Source organism: Pipistrellus kuhlii, unplaced genomic scaffold, assembly GCF_014108245.1.
Source record: "Pipistrellus kuhlii isolate mPipKuh1 unplaced genomic scaffold, mPipKuh1.p scaffold_m20_p_40, whole genome shotgun sequence".
Lineage (NCBI taxonomy): Eukaryota > Metazoa > Chordata > Mammalia > Chiroptera > Vespertilionidae > Pipistrellus > Pipistrellus kuhlii.
Genome location: NW_023425541.1, coordinates 2,944,567 through 2,968,750, shown reverse-complemented (window position 1 = coordinate 2,968,750; position 24,184 = coordinate 2,944,567). Strand labels below are relative to the sequence as shown.

At 36.3% G+C, this 24,184-nt stretch overlaps 1 protein-coding gene and 1 pseudogene across 1 annotated transcript in view; both read left to right on the top strand.

Moving 5' to 3' along the window:
* TEX11 (testis expressed 11) overlaps window positions 1–24,184 on the top strand; it is a 285,049-nt gene that overhangs the window by 138,186 nt on the left and 122,679 nt on the right. Inside the window, exons 13-14 of the mRNA XM_045571903.1 lie at window positions 6,843–6,994; window positions 11,434–11,519. Coding sequence (XP_045427859.1) covers window positions 6,843–6,994; window positions 11,434–11,519 — 238 coding nt within the window. The remainder of the gene's footprint in view (window positions 1–6,842; window positions 6,995–11,433; window positions 11,520–24,184) is intronic.
* Window positions 17,108–19,726, top strand: LOC118704151 (annotated as a pseudogene).

Here is a 24,184-nt window from a genome sequence, read left to right as displayed (position 1 = left end):
TGAGTTCTAATGTCCCACAGGGGCTTTTTGAAGACCCCCTCTCTATTGTTCTGTCTGCCAACTCTCAGTTTTCTGTTAGGTAGACACCACAGTGTTGTGGTTCCCAGCAATCCACTGCTCTTCTGTGTCTGTCTCCTCAACCTTGGTTTCAGGCAGGCAGGAACACTCTGCCAGCTTTGTTTGTCTTCCTGCTTTCAGTGGTATTTTCACAAGCATCTATATCTGACACGAGCATTAGGTAGGAGTGTTGCTGTATTAGGTTCCAGGACCAAATGACCCCTCAACCTAGTCCTCAATGGATCCCTGGGGGTATTCAGAATCCTTGTTTCCCTGCAGAGCTCCAGGCTGGGTCCAGTTGCACTGCTAGGAAGGACTGGCTCTGTAGGAGAAAAATGGCTGTTTAGGGTTGGAGGGACCGGGTTGTTCCAGGGCTGGATTCCTGGTCACTTCTCTCTGTTTTGCTCCCCAGCTCCCACAAAACCACCTATACCTACACCACTGCGGTGGGCTGTTTCTCTGTTTTCCATGTCCATCCTGAGTGGAGGAGCTGGGGATTAAGAAGTTAGAGAAAGAAAGAGACATGGAGGCAGAAATAGATTCATCAAGCTGGGTGCTAGGTGGGCGCCATCTCTCTGATGGAGAGGCAGCAAAGGCAACCCCCCAAGCCACGCAGGTTTATTTATAGGGTCAAAGGAGCTTATTTGTATTCTTAACGAGGCTCTAGCATTACTGGATTTACATATCTAGACCTGCCTCTGCTGACACCTGGACAAAGGTACCCTGCCAGTGCCTGGGGCTCAGCTTACGATTTAAAGAATGTCCATGTGTCTTCTCAGGCGGCCCTCTACACACCACAGCCAGAGGTAAATGTTTGTAATTGAAGTATCCTATGTCTGGGTTTAGCGAGTAAAAGCAAGAAAAATATAAAGACAGAACAACTGCGCTGCTGCACGTTTCTCTCTCCCTGGCACTGAGCTGCCATGCAGAAATTCAGGCTGCCTTTCTGGGTGCAGCCTCCCACAGCTATGGACTTAGATCTACTGTAGAGTCCCCAGCCACCAGCAGCCCTTATGGACCCCCTTCCACAGTCAAGTGTTATGCATGTCCCCAAGATACGCCAACTTTGTGCAGCACAGTTTCCTTCTGACCTTCTAGTCCCAGTGGTCACATGTCTCTCTCTCTCCAGCCCACATCCCTGACCCTACAATTTTCCAGGCATCCTCTGTCCTTTCCAGCCATGGATTATCTCACCAGCTATATTTAATTTGCCAATTCCATGTGGATGTTATTTGATTTATTTGTTTCTTCTATCTGCTCTGTGAGAAGGCACAGGACATGTCTACCTATTCAGATCCCATTTTGTCTCCCCCTGAACAAACTTTTTAGGAGCCTGTGGCCAGGGAGATTGGAGTCTCAGTGTTCATGGGTTCACAGCCAAGACAACAGGTTCCTGGCCAGGGTGGCTGTACCAGGTGGTGTCCGCGGGCTCTTGGGTGGAGGTGAGGCTGGGCTCCCAGTCACAGCCATTCTCCCATTCAAGATGGCACAGCCTCTGTGGCAGAGTTGGCTTCTACAGGAGAGATTACAGTGGTAGCAGAGACTGCCCAGCTCAGGGAGCTGGGTCTGTCAGCTCTTGCCTTCCCCTCTCCTCCCCCTCCCCCCGTCAGTCCTGCTGAATATAATTGTCCCTCACTCACACACATGCCCCACACATCCACACAGTCGCCTTTGGCTCCTTCACACTCTCTCACTCACTGCCGTCCTGTCCATAGCCATCTTGGATTCCTCCAGGCAGATCTACCACAGCTTTTAGTACTTCTCTACTGATGGGCATTTGGGCTGTTTCCAGATCTTAGCTATTTTAAATTGGTATATGAACATAGGGGTGCATACATTCTTTCTTATTGGTGCTTCAGGTTTCTTAGTATATATTTTCAGAAATGGGATCACTGGTGAAATAGCAGTTCCATATTTAATATTTTGAGGAAACTATAATGTTTTTCATAATGGCAGTATTAGTCTGCGTGCCCACCACTGGTGTACTAGGGTGCCCTTTTCTCCACATTGTTGCCAGCACTTTTCATTTGTTCATTTGTTGATGGTAGCGATTCTGATAGTTGTGAGGTGATATCTCAGTGTCATTTAATTTGCATCTCTGATGATCAATGACTTTGAGCATTTTTTCATATGTACCTTGGCCATCTGTATGTCCACTTTGGAGAAGTGTCTATTTGTCCTTTGCCCATTTTTAAATTTGATTGATTGTCTTCCTTTTATTAAGTTGTATGAGTTTCTGATATATTTTAAATATTAACCCTTCATTAGATGTATCATTGCCAAATATTTTCTCCCATAAATTGGGCTCTCCTTTTGTTTTGTTGATGGTTCCTTTTGCTGTTCAAAACTTTTTATCTTGATGTAGTTCCATTTGTTCATTTTCTCCTTGGTTTCCATTGTCCTAGGAGCTGAATCAGTAAAGATATTGCTATGACATATGTCTGATATTTTGCTGCCTATGGATTCTTCTAAGATTTTTATGGTTTCCCATCTTACATTTAAGTCCTTTACCCATTTTAAGTTTATTTTTGTGTATGGTGTAAGTTAGTGGTCTAGTTTCATTTTTTGCATATATTTATCCAATTTTCCCAATACCATTTATTGAAGAGACTGTCTTGACTCCATTGTATGTTCTTGCCTCTTTTGTCAAATATTAATTGAGGATAATGGTTTGGGTTGATTTCTGGGGTCTCTGTACTGTTCCATTGATCTATTGTATATACCTGTTCTTGTAACAGTACCACGCTGTTTTGGTTACAATATGTTTGTAGTGTAACTTGATATCTGGCTTTGTGATTCCTTCAATTTTGTTCTTCTTTCACAAGATTGCTGTGGCTATCTTCAGGATCTTCTTTGATTCCATATAAATTTTTGGAGTATTTTTTTTTTAGATCTGTGAAATATGCTGTTGATATTTTAATAGGGATTGCATTGAATCTGTAGATTGCCTATGTTAGTATGGACATTTTAGTGATCTGGATTCTACCAATCCATGATCATAGTATATTCTTCATCTTGTTTATATCTTCTTCTATCATTGTTTTCAATGTCCTGTAGTTTTCCAAGTTCAGCTCTTTTACCTCATTGGTTAAGTTTATTCCTAAATATCTTAACTTTTGTTTGCAGTGGTATATGAGATTGCTTTTTTAGTTTATCTTTCTGATAATTCATTATTGGTATATAAAAAAGCCATCAATTTTGGGGTGTTGATTTTATATCCTACCACATTGCCAAATTCATTTGTTAAATCTAGTAGTTTTTTTGGTGGAATCTTTAGGGTTTTCTATGTACAATATTATGTCATATGCAAAGAATTCCTCCTTTTTAATTTGGATGCTTTTATTTCTTCTTCTTGTGTGAATGCTGTGGCTAGGACTTCCGGTACTGTATTGAATAACAGTGGTGAAAGCAGAAGCAGACATCCCTGCTTTGTTTCTGTCTTAGGGGAAATGGTTTTAGTTTTTGCTCATTTCATATGATGTTCCCTGTAGATTTGTCATTTATGGCCTTTATCATGTTGAGATAATGCTCTCTATATTCCCACTTTGCTGAAAGTTTTTATCAAAATGGGTGTTGGATTTGGTTGATTATTTTTCATGCCTGGCTGATCATGTGATCATGTGATGTTTGTCTTTCATTTTCTTTATGTGATGTATCACATTTATTGATTTGTGAATACTGTGCTAGCCTTGCCTAACTGGAATAAATCCCACTTGGCATGGTGTGTGATCTTTTTAATATATTGCTGGATCTGCTTTGCTAATATTTTATTGAGGATTTTAGCCTCTATGTTCATTAGAGATATTGGACTGTAATTCTCTTTCTTTGTAGTGTCTTTATCTGATTTTGGAATTAGGGTTATGTTGGCCTTATAAAAAGAGCTTGGATGTATACCTCCCTCTTGGAATTTTTTTGGAATAATTTGAGGAGTATAGGGGCTAGTTCTTCTTTGAATCTATGGTGAAACACTCCTGTGAAACCATTGGGACCTGGGTTTTGTTTGCTGGGAGTTTTTCATTACTGCTTCTATTTCCTCAGTTGTTGTTGGCCTATTCAGGTTTTCTGATTCTTCCTTATTCAGTTTTGGGAGATAGTATTTTTCTAGGAATTTGTCCATTTCGTCCATATTGTCCAGGTTGTTGGCATGTAGTTTTTCATAGTATTTTCTTATAATCCTTAGTATTTCTGTGCTGTTGGTGGTTACTTGTCCACTTTTGTTTCTGATTTTATTTATTTGGCTTCACACACATATATATTGATTTCAGAGGATGGGTGACAGAGAGAGAATATAGAAACTTCAATGATGAGAAAGAATAAGTCATAGGCTACCTCTTGCACACCTCTGATGGGGATCGAGCCCACAATGCTGGCATGTGCCTTTCACCAGAATCGAATCTGGGACCCTTCAGACCACAGGCTGATGCTCTATCCATGGAGCCAAACCACATAGGAGCTCGCTCTCTCTCTCTCTCTCTCTCTCTCTCTCCCTCTCTCTCATCTGATACATCAGTGTTATTTGTCCTTTCAAAGAACCAGCTCTTGGTTTCATTGATTTTTTTTCTATTATTTTTTTAGATTCTGCCATTTATATCTGCTCTAATCTTTATTAGTTCCTTCCTTCTATTTACTCTAGGCTTTTTTGTTGTTCTGTTTCTAGTTCTTTAAGTTGTAGGGTTAAATAATTTATTATTAGTTTTCTTATTTTTTGAGGTAGACTTATAGACCTTTACTCTCTCATGAATGTTTTCTCTGTGTCCCAGAGATTTGGGATTGTTGGGTGTTCATTTTCATTTTTTTTTCCAGGAAGTATTTGATTTGTTTCTTGTTCTCATTGGTAACCTAGTCATCCTATCTAATAAAAGAGTAATATCCAAATTGACTGTACCTCCACCACACCTACCAGCCATCAGGTGCTAGTATGCAAATTAACCCAATCAAGATGGTTGCATCACAGAGCAAACAGGATCTTCGGTTTCCTTAGCAATGGAGGAAGCCAAGCTTCCTGCACACCCTGGCCTCCACTCAAGGCTACAAAGTTTCAATTATAGAAGATAAATAAATCCCAGATACCAGGGCCTCCACTTGGGTCACCGGGGCATGGCCAGCCTACAAACCAACACAAGCCCCTCACCCAGGCCACCCCATGCCCCAAGGGAACCCCCACCCTGATCTAGGATATCCTTCAGGGCAAACCAGCTGGCCCCTACCCGTGCAGCAAGCCTCTATCCTATCTAATAAAAGAGTAATATGCAAATCGACTATCACTCCAACACACAAGATTGCTGCTCCCATGTGGTCAAAGATGGCTGCCCCATGTGGACAAAAGATGTCCACCACAAGATGGCCAGCAGGGGAGGGCAGTTGGGAGGGATCAGGCTTGCAGGCAAGGGCAGTTGTAGGCAATCATGCTTGCAGAGAAGGGCAGTTGGGGGCAATCAAACCTGCAGGGGAGGGAAGTTAGGAGTGACCTGGCCAGCTGAGTAGGGAAGTTGGGGGATACTGGGCCTGCAGGGCAAGGCAGTTTGGGGGAACCCAGGCCTGCAGGGGAGAGCAGTTGGGGGGGAACAGGCCTGCAGGAGAAGACAGTTAGGGGCAATCAGGCTGGCAGGGGAGCAGTTACGCATCAATCAGGCTGGCAGGGCAGTGGTTAGGGGTTGATCAGTCTGGCAGGCAGAAGCAGTTAGGGGCAATCAGGAAGGCATGCAGGTGAGCAGTCTGGAGCCAGCAGTCCTAAATTGTGAGAGGGATGTCCGACTGCCCGTGTAGGCACGATCCCGGTAGGCAGTCGGACATCCCTTGAGGGGTCCCAGATTGGAGAGATTGCAGGCTGGGCTGAGAGACACCCTCCTCCCCCATGCACAAATTTCGTGCACCAGGCCTCTAGTTGTTTAATAACACACTATTTAGCCTCCATGTGTTTGAATGTTTTGGGGTGTTTTTATTGTAGTTGATTTTTAATTTCATTCCACTGTGATCTGAGATGATCCTTGATATGATTTGAATCTTCTTAAAATTTTAGAGACTTGTTTTTGAATCCTAACATGTGATCTATCTTTGGGAATGATCCATGTGGACTTGAGCTTTGGGGTGAAATGTTCACAGCTTTGGGGTGAAATGTTCTATAAATGTCAATTCAATCCATCTATCCAGAGTGCATCATAGCAACTGGTCGAATGGTCGAACAGCTTAACGGGCTATTAGCATATTAGTCTTTAGATAGATAGATAGATAGATAGATAACATTCAGCACTGTAAAAGTTTAAAGGTGTATAGCATAATGACTTGAGAAGGTGGTCCAAAAGTACAAACTGCCATTTACAAGATAAAGACTAGAGAAGTAGTGTTCAACATGGTGACTATAAATATGGTGTATTTGAAAGTTGCTAAGAGAATAAATTCTAAACATTATCATCACAAGTGACTGGTAAATTTCTAATGTCAGTTCATGTATCTTCACTGGATCATATGACCCAGTTTTTATAAATTAGTATCATTTCTGGAAAAAAGTGTAAATAAAATATTAGGGGAGAGATGACTACCTGACTATAGGTATTCACGAAAATAAAATATTTGTGGTTTAATAAACAGAAATTGAATTAAATGTTTGTTTTGTTTTGTTTTGTTTAACAAATAGGCTTATTTAATTATTTAGTGATATTACTTAAGCTCAGATATAGTTTTATCTTCACCTTTGCTCATACCCAAATAAACTTTGGTCCCATTGTTTAAAAAAAAAACCACATTTATTCTATTCACACCACTTATGACTTTGTTTCATTTAACAGAGAATTTGTTGGATTTCATTTCCTGAAGATTATCTGTGAACATTTTAAGTCATCAGAAAATATTGGAAAAGCTTTATTGCTCCACATTGACATACTTTTACAAAGGAAGGAAGATCTGCTTGCCAAGGAAAAGATTGAAGAAATCATTGTAGGTCAGTAGGATTTCTACAGATGTTTTAGAAAGGTGTTAGCATGCATGTATTTGAAGGTAGATGTCAGAACAGTAGTGAAATACTCAGGTCAACATACCAGTATTTTTCCTTTTCCTCATTCCTTTTTTCCCTCTCATAACCTATAGCTGTAATACCTCACTTATCCAGATTTTACTTGTTTGGCAAGTTAGAATGAGGAACTAAGCAAAAATAACAAAATATCAACAAAAACAGATAAACCTCTGAGCTTAAAACTCATGACATATGTGCAGTAGAAAATTGTGATGTTGGAAGCCTAATTTCTTGTTTTCAGTTTGATCTCAAATTAGTTGTATGCCTTTGAGAAAATCAATAGTATCTCTGGATCTTGGTTTTTTCCCAACTATGAAATGAAAATTGTGGACTATAATTCCTAGTTGTTAACTTCTATTTAGTCAGTAACATCTTTTTGTGATGCTATCTTATATGAACCCTGTCCCTAGAGTTACTTTAGTTAAAGCAGAGATGTAGAGCCAAATCTTAGCATCCTCTTAACCCCCACCTGTCTGTAGACTCTTATATCCTGAAGAACACAAATAGTATGATCCCTTTCTTAGAAAATTCTCACCCCAATCTCTTCTTCCAACTCTAGATATATAGAGAGATATAGTTACTAAATGTTAACATTGAAATTTATTCTGAGTAATGGCATTTTAGATAATTTCTTTATATTTTACTAAATTGCTTGAGTTTTATAAGCATTTATCATGTTTTTATAAAAACATAGTTATTGATATATTGATATTTTTTAAATGTAGTTTATTGATTTTTAGAGCAAGAGGAAGGGAGAAGAGAGATACATCCATGTGAAAATATAACATCAATCAACTGCCTCTTACATGCATCCTACTGGATACCGAGCCTGCAACCCAGGCATGTACCTTGACTATGAATCAAACCAGCAACCTTTTGGTATATGGATGTTGCCCAACCAACTGAATTATATTGGCCAGGGCTAGTTATTGATAATTTTTTTTTTAAAGGAAATCTTTCGAGCAGCAGTCACCAACCTTTTGGACCTCACGGACCACCAGTGGTCCATGGACAACCTGTTGGTGACCGCTGGACTAGATAATCTCTAAGAGCCTATTGAATTCTAGATTCTATGAAACATATTTTACTGATGGCTCCCTCCTCCAGACCCTCACTAAAAATCTAGTTATTTTTAGACTCAATTTTAATTTTTAGTTGATATTTTAGATAGAGAGAGAGATAGAAACACCAATGAGAGAGAAACATCAACTTCGATTGGCTGCCTTCTGCATGCTCTTCACTGAGGATCAAGCCCACAAACCGGGCATGTGCCCTGACTGGGAAACAAACTACTAACCTTTCAGTGCAAGGGATGATGCCCAACGAGCTGAGCCACACCAGCCAGGGCCAACCCTTAGCATTTTAATAGTAACATATTAAAAAGAGTGAAAGGGTGCTATCTGGTTTGGTTCAATGGATAGAGCATTGGCCTGTGGACTGAAGAGTCCCAGATTCAATGCCTAGTTGTGGGCTCGATCCTCAGTGTCAGGTGTGCAGAAGACAGCCAATCAAAGATTCTTTCTGATCATTGATGTTTCTAGCTCTCCCTTTCCCTTTTCTCTTTGAAATCAATAAAAAAATATATTTTTAAAAAAGAGTGAAAGGGCCTGGCCAATTTGGCTCAGTGGTTGAGCACTGACCCGGAAACCAATAGGTCACTAATTTGATTCCTGGTCAGGGCACATGCTGAGGTTGTGGGCTTTATTCCTACTAGGAGGTATACAGAAGGCAGCTAATCGATGTTTCTTTCTCGATGTTTCTATCTCTATCCCTTTCCTTTCCTCTCTAAAAATCAATAAGATGTTAAAAAAATATTTTTAAAAATATTTAAGGGTCTACAGAGAAATATATGGCTAACCTGACCATAAGATAGGGAAAAGAAAAACCTCTACAAATTTATAAAACAGTTTCAAACATTAAAATATATATAATAACCTGAACTATATTCTATAGTAATATCCAAAGGCATCACTGTGATATAATAATAGTATAACAAAATACGGTACTTGTTATTGTTGACTTTGAATGGTCAAGAAATGATTAAAATGTGCTTCAGAAAACTAGAAATTATGTTTAGAAAATTTTAGAAAAAAAAATGAAATTACTTAGACTTTTTAAAACAAAAAATGTTTTATTTTTAATAAAAGTAAACTGTCAGTCAACTGAAAAACTTGGTTATCCAGAATAATTAATTTTCCTAAGATTACATTCAGGGAATCTTAGTTTAATTGTGATATCAGATTATACACTTTTAGTCCCTAAGTATTATAACATTTTACTCTTATGTGGGTATTTTTTTTAATTTAATAAATCTTTATTGTTCAGATTATTACAGTTGTTTCACCTTTTCCACCCCATAGCTCCCCTCCACCAGGTTCCCACCCACCCTCTACCCTTACCTCCCCCACACTGTCCTCATCCATAGGTGTACGATTTTTGTCCAGTCTCTTCCTGCACCCCTCATACCCTTTTCCCCCTGAGAATTATTAGTCCACTCCCTTTCTATGCCCCTGATTCTATTATATTCACCAGTTTATTCTGTTCCTCAGTTTTTAATTCACTTGATTTTTAGGTTCACTTGTTAATATTATAGATATATATATATATTTTTTTGTTTTTTTGTTGTTGTTTTAGTGTATTTTTTTCTTTTTTTTCCCTCATTTTTTTAATTAAGGTATTATATATGTATATACCTTACCATGTTTTTGTTTTTTTACTAATAAATTTTTATTGTTCAGATTATTACAGGTTTTCCTCTCCCCCCCCCCAGCTCCTCTCCACCTGATTCCCCACCCCACCCCACCCCATGCACTTACTATTTGTTGTTCATAATTTTTATCTTTACTTTTTTCTTCCTCCTCTTCTTAAAGAATACCTTTCAGCATTTCATATAATATTGGTTTGGTGGTAATGAACTCCTTTAGCCTTTTCTTATATGTGAAGCTCTTTATCTGATCTTCCATTCTGAAAGATAACTTTGCTAGGTAGAGTAATCTTGGTTGTATGTTCTTGCTATTCATCACTTTGAATATTTGTTGCCACTCCCATCTGACCTGCATAGTTTCTGTTGAGAAATCAACTGAATCGTATGGGTGCTCCCTTGTAGGTAACTAACTGCTTTTTTCTTGCTGCTTTTAAGATTCTCTCTTTGTCTTTTGCTCTTGGCATTTTAATTATGATGTGTCTTGGTGTGGTCCTCTTTGGATTCCTTTTGTTTGGGGTTCTCTGTGCTTCCTGAACTTGTAAGTCTGTTTCTTTCACTGTATGGGGGAAGTTTTTTGTCATTATTTCTTCAAATAGGTTTTAAGTATCTTCCTCTCTCTCTTCTTTTGGCACATCCATAATTCTGATGTTGGTACACTTCAAGTTGTCCCAGAGGCTTCTTACACTATCTTCAACTTTTTGGATTCTTTTTTCATTTTGCTTATCCAGTTGAGTGTTTTTTGCTTCTTTGTATTTCAGATCTTTGACTTGATTCTTGCGTTCTTCTAATCTGCTATTGGGTCTCTGTATAATATTTTTTATTTCAGTCAGTGTATGTTTAATTTCTATTTGGTCCTTTTTCATATTCTCAAGGTTCTCGCTAAATTTATCGGCCTTTTCTAGGGAATTCTTGAAAAACCTTACAACCATGGTTTTGAATTCTATATCCAGTCATTTGTTTTCCTTCATTTCTTTCATTTGTGATCTGTTTCAAATCATGGCACAAATTATATCTGCTGACTAGGCTTGGGTGTCAGAGACTCTCAGTCTCTAATCAAGACTTTGCAGAAATTGATAATGCCAAAGGGGTGAAAGAAGTGGGTATATAATTATTTTATTGTTTTAAACTTTATGTTAATATGTGTTAATATATTTGAACCGTGTAAATGTATAGACAATAAACAATCAGACATAAGTTACAATTTAAAGTAATAAAGTTTATGTGTAAACATTGTCTTAAAGTATTTTACGATGGCTTGAAAGTATAATGGGCTGTTCCTTTGAACTTGATGTGATCTGGTTATATTGTACATAATAAACATTTCTTATTAATGATTTCTAGCATTGCTGTTGTTCATTCACAATAACATTAAGATACCAGATGACGATTTGGAACATGGGAAATACATTAAAGAGAGACTAGGTTGGAAAACTATCACAGATTGATGGGCGAATTACTATGAATCTACCAAGCTCTGATTGTATTGTATAACAATCAGTTTTGCTAGTAAATCTAAAATTGATTATAAAAACCTGTCTTAATGTGATTCTGTTTGTAGCCATTACTTAGAGTTATAGGGTCTGAATATAGTTAGATATTTTATTTAATGTAATAGATCTTGATTCTTATTTGTAGATATTGAGGTTGTTTGTTTGTTTTTTAGGTCAGGAAACAGGAAGACCACTGCCAACAGGATTAGTAAGCTGTTTACACAACATACTGTGGAAAAGAGCTTACAGAAGTTTTCAGGTTTGAGAATTTTTTTTCATTTTTTTAATAAATATACTTTATTGATTTTTACAGAGAGGAGGAGAGAGGGATAGAGTTAGAAACATCAATGAGAATCATCGATCAGCTGCCTCTTGCACACCCCCTACTGGGGATGTGCCCGCAACCAAGGTACATGCCCTTGACCGGAATCGAACCCGGGACCTTTCAGTCCACAGGCCGACGCTCTATCCACTGACGTCACTAGATAAATCCTCTAGTCAAAAAATCAGCAAAGAAACAACAATCCTAAATGACTCACTAGATCAGATGGACTTAATTGACATCTTCAGAACATTTCACCCCAAAGTTGTGGAATATACGTTCTTCTCTAGTGCAAATAGGACATTTTCAAAAATAGACCACATACTGGGTTACAAACAAAGTCTCCCCAAATTGAAGAAGATTGAAGTCATACCAAGCATCTTTCCAGACCATAATAGCGTAATATTAGAATTAAACTATAATAAAAAACAACCCAAAACATTCAAACACTTGGAAGCTGAATAGCGTGTTATTAAATATTGATTGTGTTACCCATGAGATCAAAGAAGAAATTAAAAACATTCTGGAAACTAATGACAATAAAAACACAACAATCCAAAACCTATGGAACACAATGAAAGCAGTCCTGAGAGGGAAGTTTATAACTCTACATGCCTACCTCAAAAAAACAAGAAAAAGTGGTAGTAAATAATCTAAACAAGAAAAGTCCAGAGTGATCAGAGGAAGGAGATAATAAAGATTAGAGCAAAAATAAATGACATAGAGATAAAAAAAAAAAAAATCCAAAGATCAATGAAACTAAGAGCTGGTTCTTTGAAAGGATAAACAAGATTGATAAGTCTCTAGCCAGGCTCACCAAGAAGCAAAGAGAGAGGACTCAAACAAAATGAGAAATGATAGAGGCAAAATAACAACAGACCCCACCAAAACGCAAAGGATTGTTTAAAAACATTATGAACCACTCTATTCCAACAAACTAGACAACCTAGAGGAAATGGACATATTCCTAGAAAAATACAATCTTCCAAAACTCAATCAGGAAGATTATAAAAAATCTCAGTAGGCCATTAACTATGGAAGAAAGTGAAACAGTCATCAAAAACTTCCAGCAAATAAAAGCCCAGGGCCAGTCGGCTTCACAGAAGTTATACCAAATATTCAAGGAAGAACTAAAACCTATCCTTCTCACAGTATTCCAAAAAATTCAAGAGGATGGAACCCTTCCAAACACATTCTATGAAGCCAGCATCACCCTAATACCAAGACCTGATAAAGACAACACAATGAAAGAGAATTACAGGCCAATATCCCTCATGATAATAGATGCCAAAATCCTTAACAAAATTCTAGCAAATCGAATCGAGAAATACATCAGAAAGATCATACACCATGACCAAGTAGGATTTATCCCTGGGATACAAGGATGGTACAGTATCCACAAATCAATAAACGTGATACATTACATAAACAAATTGAGGGAGAAAAATCACATAGTCATATCAATTGACACAGAAAAAGCATTTGACAAAATCTAACACCCTTTCTTGATAAAAACTCTCAAGAAGGTGGGAATAGAAGGACCATACCTCAACATCATAAAAGCCATATATGATAAACCCACAGCCAGCATCACACTCAATGAACAAAAGCTAAAACCATTTCCCCTAAAAACAGGAACAAGAGAGTGATCCCTTCTCTCACCACACCTGTTTGACATCGTACTGGAAGTACTAGCCATTGCTATCAGACAAGAAGAAGAAATAAAAGGCATACAAATTGGAAAAGAAGTAAAACTGCCCTTATTCAAAGACAACATGATACTATACATAGAAAATGCTAAAGACTCCATCAAAAAATTATTAAACTCAATTAATGAATTTGCAAGGTAGCAGGATACAAAATCAATGCCAAGAAATCTATGGCATTTCTATACACTAATAGTGAACTTACAAAAAGAGACTTAAAAAGGAATCCCATTTACCATCATACCAAAAAAATTAAGATACCTCGGAATAAACTTAACTAAGTAGGTAAAAGACCTACCGTGTTTCCCCGAAAATAAAACATCCTCCAAAAATAAGACCTACTTACAGGTTTCCTTCTGAGTGAAATATAAGGCATCCCCCAGAAAATAAGCCCCCCCCCAGGCTCTGTCTAAAAATGAAAATTAATTTCCCGTACTGTATACAGGTAATAAATTTCCTTTATTTTCATTTAACAATAAATGTGTACTGTATTCTTCTTCATGGGAAAATAAGACATCCCCTGAAAATAAGACCTAGCGCATCTTTGGGAGCAAAAATTAATATAAGACACTGTCTTATTTTCAGGGAAACAGGGTATATGCAAAAAACTATAGGAAACTGTAAAAAGAGATAGAGGAAGATATAAACAGATGGAAGAACATACCATGTTCATGGCTTCGTAGAATCAACATCACCAAAATGTTCATATTACCTATAGCAATCTATAGATTCAATGCATTCCCCATTAAAATACCAATGGCATATTTCACAGACCTAGAATGGACTCTACACAAATTTATCTGGAATAAAAAATCCTGAATAGCCACAGCAATCCCAAGAAAGAAGAACAAAGTAGGTGGGATCTCAATACCAAATATCAAGCTTTTTTTCAAAGCCACTGTTCTCAAACAGCCTGGTACTGGCACAAGAACAGACATATAGATCAATGGAATAGAATAGAGAACCCAGAAATAGTCCCAAACCACTATGCCCAATTAATATTCGACACAGGAGGCATGAACATACAATGGAATCTTCAATAAATGGTGTTGTGGAAATTGGACAAATACATGTAAAAAAAAATTGAAACTAGACCACCAACTTACACCATACACAAAAAGAAACTCAAAATGGATGGACTTAAATATAAGATGGGAAACCATAAAAATACTAGAGGAATCCACATGCAGCAAAATCTCAGACATATGTAGAAGGAACTTCTTCACCGATACAGCTTCTAGGGCAAGGAAAACTAAAGAGAAAATAAACAAATGGGAGTACATCAAAATAAAATGCTTTTGCACAGCAAAAAACAAAAACAAAAACAAAAAAATAAATAAAACCATCAACATAACAATAAGAAAGACCACTACATCAGAGAACATATTTGCCAATGTTATCACTGATAAGGGTTTAATCTCCAATATCTACAGGGGACTAATGCAACTCAACAAAAGGAAGATAAACAATCCAATCAAGAAATGGACAAATGACCTAAATAGAAACTTTTTAAAAGAAGACAGAAGGAAGGCCAAGAGACATATGAAAACATGCTCAATGTCACTAATTATCTGAGAGATGCAAATCAAAATGACAATGTGGTACCATCTCACACCTGTCAGAGTGGCTATCATCAACCAATCAATAAATGACAAATGTTGAAGAGGATGCGGAGAAAAAGGAACCCTCGTGCACTGCTGATGGGAATGCAGACTGTTGTAGCCACTGTGGAGAACAGATGGAGTTTCCTCAATAAACTAAAAATTGAACTCCCATTTGACACAGTAATACCACTACTAGGAATATATCCCAAAAAACTAGAAACATCAATAAGAAAGGATATATGCACCCTTTTGCTCCTAGCAACACAATTTACCATAGCTAAGATTTGGAAACAGCATAAGTGCCCATCTGCAGATGAGTGGATTAAAAACTGTGGTACATCTACACAATGGAAAACTACAGTGCTCTAAAAAAGAAGGAATTCCTACCATTTGCAACAACATGGATGGAACTGGAGAGGAGTATGCTAAGTGAAATAAGCCAGTCAGAGGAAGAGAAATATCAAATGATCTCACTCATCTATGGGAAATAATGAACAACATAAACTGATCTGATCCAAAACAGATCCAGAGATAGGGAAGCATCTATAAGACTGTCAAACCTCGGAGGGCAGGTAGGGGAGGGTAGGGTAGGGGGAGATATCAATCAAAGGACTTGTATGCATGCATAGAAGCATAACCAGTGTTTGCAGACAATAGGGGGGTGAGGGCATGAATGGAGGGGAGTTTGGGAAGGTAATGGGGAATGAGGACAAATATGTAATATCTTAACCAATAAAGAAATTAAACTGCAATAAAATAAAATAAAATAAAATAAAATAAAATAAAATAAAATAATTAGAGGTTCTCTGATTGGTTTGGCTCACTTGGTTGGGCATTGTTCCATGCACTAAAAGATTGCTGATTTGATTTCTGGTCAGAGTATATACCTGGGTTGCGGGCTTAACCCCTGTTGGAGGCATTCAAGAGGCAACTGATGTTACGCTTCAAATCAATGTTTCTTTTTCCTTTCTTCTTTCTAAAAAGCAATAAACTATTTTTAATAAAATAAAATAGAGGTAATAATGCCTAGGACTCACATAGTTCTGGAAATAGAACCTGTTCATACCAGCCAGACTAGAAAACCTCTAATTCAAGCATGTTTGACATACTTGCTCTAATTCATGGAGCACTAGGTAAAGAACTCAGAAGAGTGTTATGTCAGTAATAGGGAATCCTTTACTGAGCACTGCTTGAGAACTACCTAAAAATCAGAAAAGTATGACCTGAAAGGATCAAATTGATCCCAAGGAACTTCATTGCTTCCCAGAGTAGAAGTAAAAATATTTATTGGAAAACAAATCTGTCCTGCACGCAAGAAATTAAAGTTCACAATGTTCATCATCTAGTAATAAATTACCAGGCATTCAAGAGGGAGGAAAATGCAACCTGTATTAAAAAGAATACATAATCACCTGACACAGAAATTACCATTAGCATAGGACATTAAAACAGCTCTTATAATTATATTCCATATATTCAAAAAGTTAAGTAGAGGCATGGAAGATATTAAAAAATCTAAATTCTCAAGATGAAAACTATGTCTAGGATGAAAACAACATGATGGATAGTATAAACATCAGATTAGACATTATAGAAGACAAAAGTATTGATCTTGAAGGCATAGCAATGAAAGCTATCCAAAATGAACCATACGGGGGGGGGGGGGGGGGACACTAAAAAATTTGAAAGAACATCAGTGAGCTACAGAAATTCTTCAGGTAGCTTAATATAGAGGTAATTGGAATCCTCAAATGAGAAAATACATATACTAAAAAATTAATGGTTGAAAACTTTTAAAACTTAAAAAATACTCTAAACACAGAATCAGAAAGTGTAGCAAACCCAAAACACAAGAAACACAAAACTACACCAAGGCACATTATCAAATTGCTCAAAACCAGTGATAAAGAGAATATTTTAAAAGCAGCCAAAGAAAAAGGACACCCTACATACAGAGGAACAAATGAAGCAGAACATCAGAGTCCTCAGTAGAAGCAGTTTAAGCAAGAACACAGTGGGGCAACAATTTAAAAATAACTAAAGGAAAAACTATCAAACTAGAATTCTACAATCAGTAAAAAAAAAAAAATATTATTTAAAAATTAAAATAGTTTGTAGGAATGTAAAATAGAATGCTACTATAGAAAGCAACATGGTGAGAGGAGCCCTTCCCGTTGCCAGTGCCAGCCCTCGTCTCTTGGAATTACTTCACTCATGAGGGAGCAGCGCCATGAGTAATACTACCATTGTCCCCAGCACTGCGGGCCCGGGCCCAAGTGGCGGCACCGATTAATCCAGGTGGCTAATGTCTCCTCAAGCGCTAGCTCTGACCAGATGCAGACCCTCTTCGGTTTCCTAGGCAAGATCGATGAACTGCACCTCTTCCTGCCGAATGATTCACCTTTGCCTGTCTCATCCCGTGTCTGCTTTGTGAAATTCCATGATCCAGACTCAGAAGTTGTGGCTCAGCATCTGACAAACACTGTATTCGTTGACAGAGCATTGATAGTCATACCATATGCAGAAGGAGTTATTCCTGATGAGACTAAGGCTTTGTCTCTGTTAGCATCAGCTAATGCAATGGCAGGTCTTCTGCCTGGTGGTGGACTCCTGCCTACTCCTAACCCACTTACCCAGATTGGCGCTCTTCCATTGGCTGCTTTGAGAGCTCCTACTCTTGATCCTGCCCTTGTTGCACTTGGGCTTCCTGGAGCAAACTTGAACTCTCAGTCTCTTGCTGCAGATCAGCTGCTAAAGCTTATGAGTACTGTTGATCCCAAATTGAATCATGTAGCTGCTGGTCTTGTTTCACCAAGTCTGAAATCAGATACCTCTAGTAAAGAAATAGAGGAAGCCATGAAGAGAGTACGAGAAGCACAGTCCCTAATATCTGCTGCCATAGAACCAGATAAAAAAGAAGAAAAACGAAGGCACTCAAGGTCAAGATCACACTCTAGGAGGAGGAGGACTCCTTCATCTTCCAGACACAGGCGGTCAAGAAGCAGATCTAGAAGGAGGTCACATTCTAAGTCAAGGAGTAGGCGACGATCCAAAAGTCCCAGACGGAGAAGATCTCATTCCAGAGAGAGAGAGAGAGAAGGTAAAGGAGCACATCCAAAAACAGAGACAAAAAGAAAGAAGACAAAGAAAAGAAACGTTCCAAAACACCACCAAAAAGTTACAGCACAGCCAGATAGTCCAGAAGTGCAAGCAGAGAGAGACAACGTCGACAAGCAGGAGTGGCACAAGATCTCCTAAAAAGCCCAGGTCTCCGAAAAGAAAATTGTCTCGCTCACCATCCCCTAGGAGGCATAAAAAGGAGAAGAAGAAAGATAAAGACAAAGAAAGAGGCAGAGATGAATGAGAACGATCAACAAGCAAGAAGAAGAAAAGTAAAGATAAAGAAAAGGATCAGGAAAGAAAATCTGAGAGTGATAAAGATGTAAAACAGGTTACATGGGATTATGATGAAGAGGAACAGGGGTATGACAGCGAGAAAGAAAAAAAAGAAGAGAAGAAACCAACAGAACCAGTTTCCCCAAAAACAAAAGGATGTTCTGTGGAAAAGGGAACTGGTGATCCCCTGAGAGAATCCAAAGTGAATGGTGATGATCATCATGAAGAAGTCATGGATATGAGTGACTGAATATGGCCTCCATAGAATCCACCTGTATCATGCATCAGTGTCATTCCTTTGTGCGATTTCTTCATGCTGTATTTGTTCATCTCAAACCTTAGATGTATACAGCTCTGAGCTATAAATGGTTATAAAGCTCCTGATATTGATATTATTTACATCCAAAAGTTTTAGAAAATGCTGTGTGGGTAACCAATTCTTGATGTGGTGAAATCTGATTGAGAAACCAAGCAGCTTGACTATTCTGGCACTGCTTCATAACAGAAGTGAAAAGCTGCATGCATATACAGCAGACATGGATTGTTTATGTTGTATAATCTCCTTTATTAAGTAAGTTCACTTAGAATTTGATGCATTGCCATAATAGAGCCATATAGAGAATACACTGATTGCATGTTAATTGTGGCAGGAGTATCCTAATTGTCATTAAAATCTTCCAACATGATGGATCTACTTATGGTCTTTTTGTTCACATGACAAATTAACATTCTTATAGATACATCTGGAAATAAGCATTTGAAATAGTTAATCCTCTAAGCCTTGTGGCTGAAATTTTGTGGCTTTTGTTTAACTTGGAAAGGCTATATATGCACTAATCTTTTTTGATGGCTGCTTAGGCTTTAATTACAGAAACAAGATTTCAAATGAAACTATTTTTGGCAGTGAGTAAGTAGCATATTTTTTTGAAGTAGAGTTGTATACTTTTTCATAAGGTGTTTGGGAATTTTTCCCCCTGAAATAATTTATTCCACACCTGTATCATTGAAAGCTATCTGCCTATCCTGAGTCCATTTGTAAAAGTTATCTAGTCCTAATTTTCAATTTTTCACTTTAATTAATTTGTTTTAATCTTAAGTGTTGGAAAAAGGGGTAGTGCATTTTAAATTGACCATATGCTTTTAAAGTGAGATAAATGTACTTTGATAATGTACTTTTTATTTTATCTCAAGTTGTATAAAACCAATAAATTTGTGTTATTGTTACTGCAGTAGTAATCTTATGCCCACAGTGATTCCATGTTAAATGCAAAGTAGTTTAGGCAACTGTTTTCTTAGTTACAGGAGTTTCCAGCTTCACTTTTGTGCAGTAAAAACAAAAGTAGGCTATAGTCTGTGCCATGTTGATGTACAGTTTCTGAAATTGTTTTACAAGACTTTGATAATAAAACCCTTAAACCTATGTTCATGTTCCTGTAAATAAATAAATAAATAATAAAAGAAAAGAAAAGAAAAGAAAAGAAAAAAGCAATATGGTGATTCCTCAAAAAATTACAAAATAGAATTACCATATAATCTAGTAATTTAAGTTCTGGATATATATCCAAAAGTATTAAAAGCAAGATCTATAATTTAAGATCTATAACAATAATAAAGTTATAGAAATATTTAATAAACTAAAATAAGGAATAAAAAGAGGAAAGAAGGAATAAATTTAGATGGGACAAATAGAAAACAAGATGATATTTTGAAATCTCAGCATATGTAAAATCACATTGAATGAAAATAATTTCAATATCCCAGTGAAAAGGCAGACATTGTCAAATTAGATGAAAAAGCAAGGCCCAGTTTTATTTATGGCTTAAAAAACATACTTTAAAGATGAAGATACAAATAGAATACAAGCAAAAGAATGAGAAAAATATAGAGATGAGATTATTCTATACACATAAAAGCAGAGGAATGAAAATGTGTAGCTAAAACAATTCTGAGAAAGAGGTATAAAGTAGAAGGAACCACACTACCTTATTATATAGCTTCAGTATATATCTGACTGTGTGGTATTATCAGAAAGATCAGTTGAACATAATAAAGAACCCCAAAATAATCCCATACAGATATGCACTGATTTTCAACAAAGTGCATAAAAGTATTCAATGAAAGAAGAACGGTCTTTTCAACTAATGGTTCTGGAGCAATGGACATCAATAAGTAAACAAGTTAATCTTGACACAAACCTCATACTTTATGCAAAAATTAATTCAAAATGGAATTAATAATGAAAAAAACTAGAAAATTCACAAATACATAGAAATTAAACTTTTGAACAACCAATGGACGAAAGAAGAAATCAAAAGGAAATTATAAAAACCTTGAGACAAATGAAAATGAAAACACAAGATACCAAAACTTATGGGATACAGCAAATGTAGTTGTAAAAATGAAGTTTATAGTGGTAAGGAAAAAAAATATCGACATTACAACTGTATACTTCAAGGAACTACCACTAATCCCAAACATGGCAGAAGGAATGAAATAACAAAAGTCAAAGCAGAAATAAAGAAAAAAGAGATCAGAAAAACTATAGAAAATATCCATGAAAATAAGAGTTGTTTGTTTTCTTTAAAAAAAGATAAATAATATTGACAAATATTTTACCAGACTAACTAAGAAAAAAAAGAGAATGGACACAAATAGATAAAATTAGAAATGAAAGAGGAGACATTACAACTGATACCACAGACTACAAAAGATTATAAGAGACTACTATGAACAATTATATGCCAACATATTCAATAACCTAGAAGAAATGGAGAAATTCCTAGAAGCATACAACTTACCTCGATTGAATCATGAAGAAATAGAAAATTTGAATAGACTAATAATGACTAAGGAGATTGAATCATTAATTTAAAAACCTCCCACACACAAAAAGCCCACGACCAGATGGTTTCACAGATGAATTCTACCAAATATTTGAGGAAGAATTAATGCCAATCCTTCTCAAACTCAAGCTCATCTCAGACACTTCCAGACTCATTTTACAAGGCCAGCATTAATAGCACTGATAGTAAAGCCAGACAGGACACTAAAAGAAAAGATAACTGTAGATCAGTATCCCTAATAAACATAGATGCAAATATCCTCACCAAAATAATAGCAAACTGAATTCAACAGCACATTAAAAAGTTCATACACAACAATCAAATAGGATTTATCCCTGGGAAGCAAGGATGGTATAACTTATATAAATCAATAAATAAGATACATCACATCTAACAGAATGAAGGATTAAAAATATAGTCATCTCAATAGATGCAGAAAAAAATTTAACAAAATATAACATTCTTTTATGATTAAAACTTTCAACAAATTAGGTGTAAAATGAATGTACCTCAACAAAATAAAGACCATTTATGACAAGCCCATAGCTAACATCATGGAACTAGACAAGTATGCTTATCATCACCACTCTATTCAACAAAGTACTGAACATTCTAACTAGAGCAATTAGGCATCCAAATTGGAAAGGAAGAAGTAGAATTGTCTCTATTTGCAGATGACATAATCATATATATAGAAAACCTTAAGATCGCACACAAAAAATACAAACCTTTTACAACAGATATACAAATTAGTAAAGTTACATGATACAAAGTCAACATACAAAAATTTTGTTTTTATACTTTAACAGTAAACTATCCAAAAAAAGAAACTAAGTAAACCCAGTTATAGTATCTAAAACCATAATAGTATCTAAAACAATAAAATATTTCAAAATATATTTAACCAATAAGATGAAATATCTGTACATTAAAACTATAAGAAATTGATGAGAGAAGTTGTAGAAGGCACAAAAACTGGAAAGATCCCATGTTAATGGATTGGAAAAATTAATATTGTTAAAATGACCATTCTACCCAAAATGATCTATAGGAAAACCTGCCATTTGTGACAACATGGCTGAACCTGGAAGACATTATGCTAAGTGAAATAAGCAAGACATAGAAAGACAAATGTTACATGATATGGTGTATGTGGAATTAAATTTTATTTATTTATTTATTTATTTATTTATTTATTTATTTATGTTGTTGTTGTTGTTAATCCTCACCTGAGGATATTTTTTCCATTGGCTTTTAGAAAGAGTGGAAGCGAGGAGAGGAGAGGAGAGGAGAGGAGAGGAGAGAGAGAGAGAGAGAGAGAGAGAGAGAGAGAGAGAGAAAGATTGGTTGTTTCCCTTTTTAAAAAAATATATTTTATTGATTTTTTACAGAAAGGAAGAGAAAGGGATAGAGAGTTAGAAACATCGATGAGAGAGAATCATCAATCAGCTGCCTCTTGCCCACCCCCTACTGGGGATGTGCCCGCAACCAAGATACATGCCCTTGACCAGAATCGAACCCGGGACATTTCAGTCTGCAGGCTGATGCTCTATCCACTGAGCCAAACCAGTTTTGGCTGTTTGGTTGTTTCTTGAATGCCCCCAACAACTGGGCCAGTTATTGAACCAGTAACCCAGGTATGTGTCCTTGAATGAGAATCGAGCACACTGCCCAGGGGTATATGTGGAATTTTAAAAATTCGAACTCATAGACACAAAGTAGAATGGTGGTTACCAGGATTTGGTGGTTGGGGAAATTGGGGGTATGTTGGTCCAGGAATATAAACTTTAAGTTATTCAATTAAAAGGTTATAGAAACCTAATACAATGTGTGATGTCTGTAATTATAATAATGTATTATATAATTGAAATATGTTAAGAGAGTAAATCTTAAGTGTGCTCACCACAAAAAAAATGTTAACTATTATAGGTGAGATTATGTATATGTTAATTAGCTTGATTGTGGTGAACATTTCACAATATATGTATATATCAAAATGTCTTGCTTTATTCCTTAAGTTTAGCTACTGCAAATAGAATGGTATTTTTAGTGTTTTTTTTTTAGAGGGCCTGTATTTCTTTACTGAGTTGAAGAAAAAGTACTCCAGAATTCCTTCTCCTATTGAGTCTTTTTCTTTTCCCTCATTTTCCAGTCTTACAGAAAGATTTTTTTAAACTCTCACTTCGATCAACTAGAGAAGAATATAATCTTAATTGTAAATAGTCAAAGGTAGTACCTACTCAGCACAGTTATTTCTAGTTTAAGAGTGTGTCTTATTCCTTTTAGTCCTAGTGAATCCTGTAATTCCTTGAAAAAAATGTGAAGCTTCTTGATAGAGTACAAGAGACTCATTGGTGTGCATGAGCAACCTGAATTTTCTTAGCTTAAAAAAGTCATCAAGGTTATTTCTGTTAATTTTTTCCCATTAGCTTGTTATCACTGAAAAATTTAAAGTGCCTCAAAATTAAATAGCAAATATTAAAATTTAATCAAATGTTTTATATTCCTTAAATTGATAACTGTGAAGACTAAATAGCAACATAGATTATTTACAAAACACATTTAATGGAAAGAATATAACATGAAATTGTATTACATACTATGATTACAACTATATAAGATTACAAAAGGATAAAGTTAAAATAGAATATAGAAAAAGAAAATAGCGGTATTAGCATAGTGAATTATAGTTGTTGTCTTGAAAAAAATTTTATCATTGTAACAACTTTTAAATTTCATTTAGAGTTTTCTAGCATGGTTTACCACCACTTCAGGCTCTTCAGCCCATGTATGATTTTTTTTTTAATTTCTTGACAAAGTTATAGTAAAAAAGTACAATGTAATAATTTTATTTGATATGCATATACATCATAAAAGTTCTAACAATTGATTTAAAGAACACATATTTACTTTTTTGTGAGATCACTTCAAGTCTACTCTCAGTAAAATTTAATCATATAATTCAGTATTATGAACTATAGTCAACATGTTATACATTAGATCTTCAGAACCTTTTTCAGTTTAGAACTGCAAGTTTGTACCCTTTTACTAAC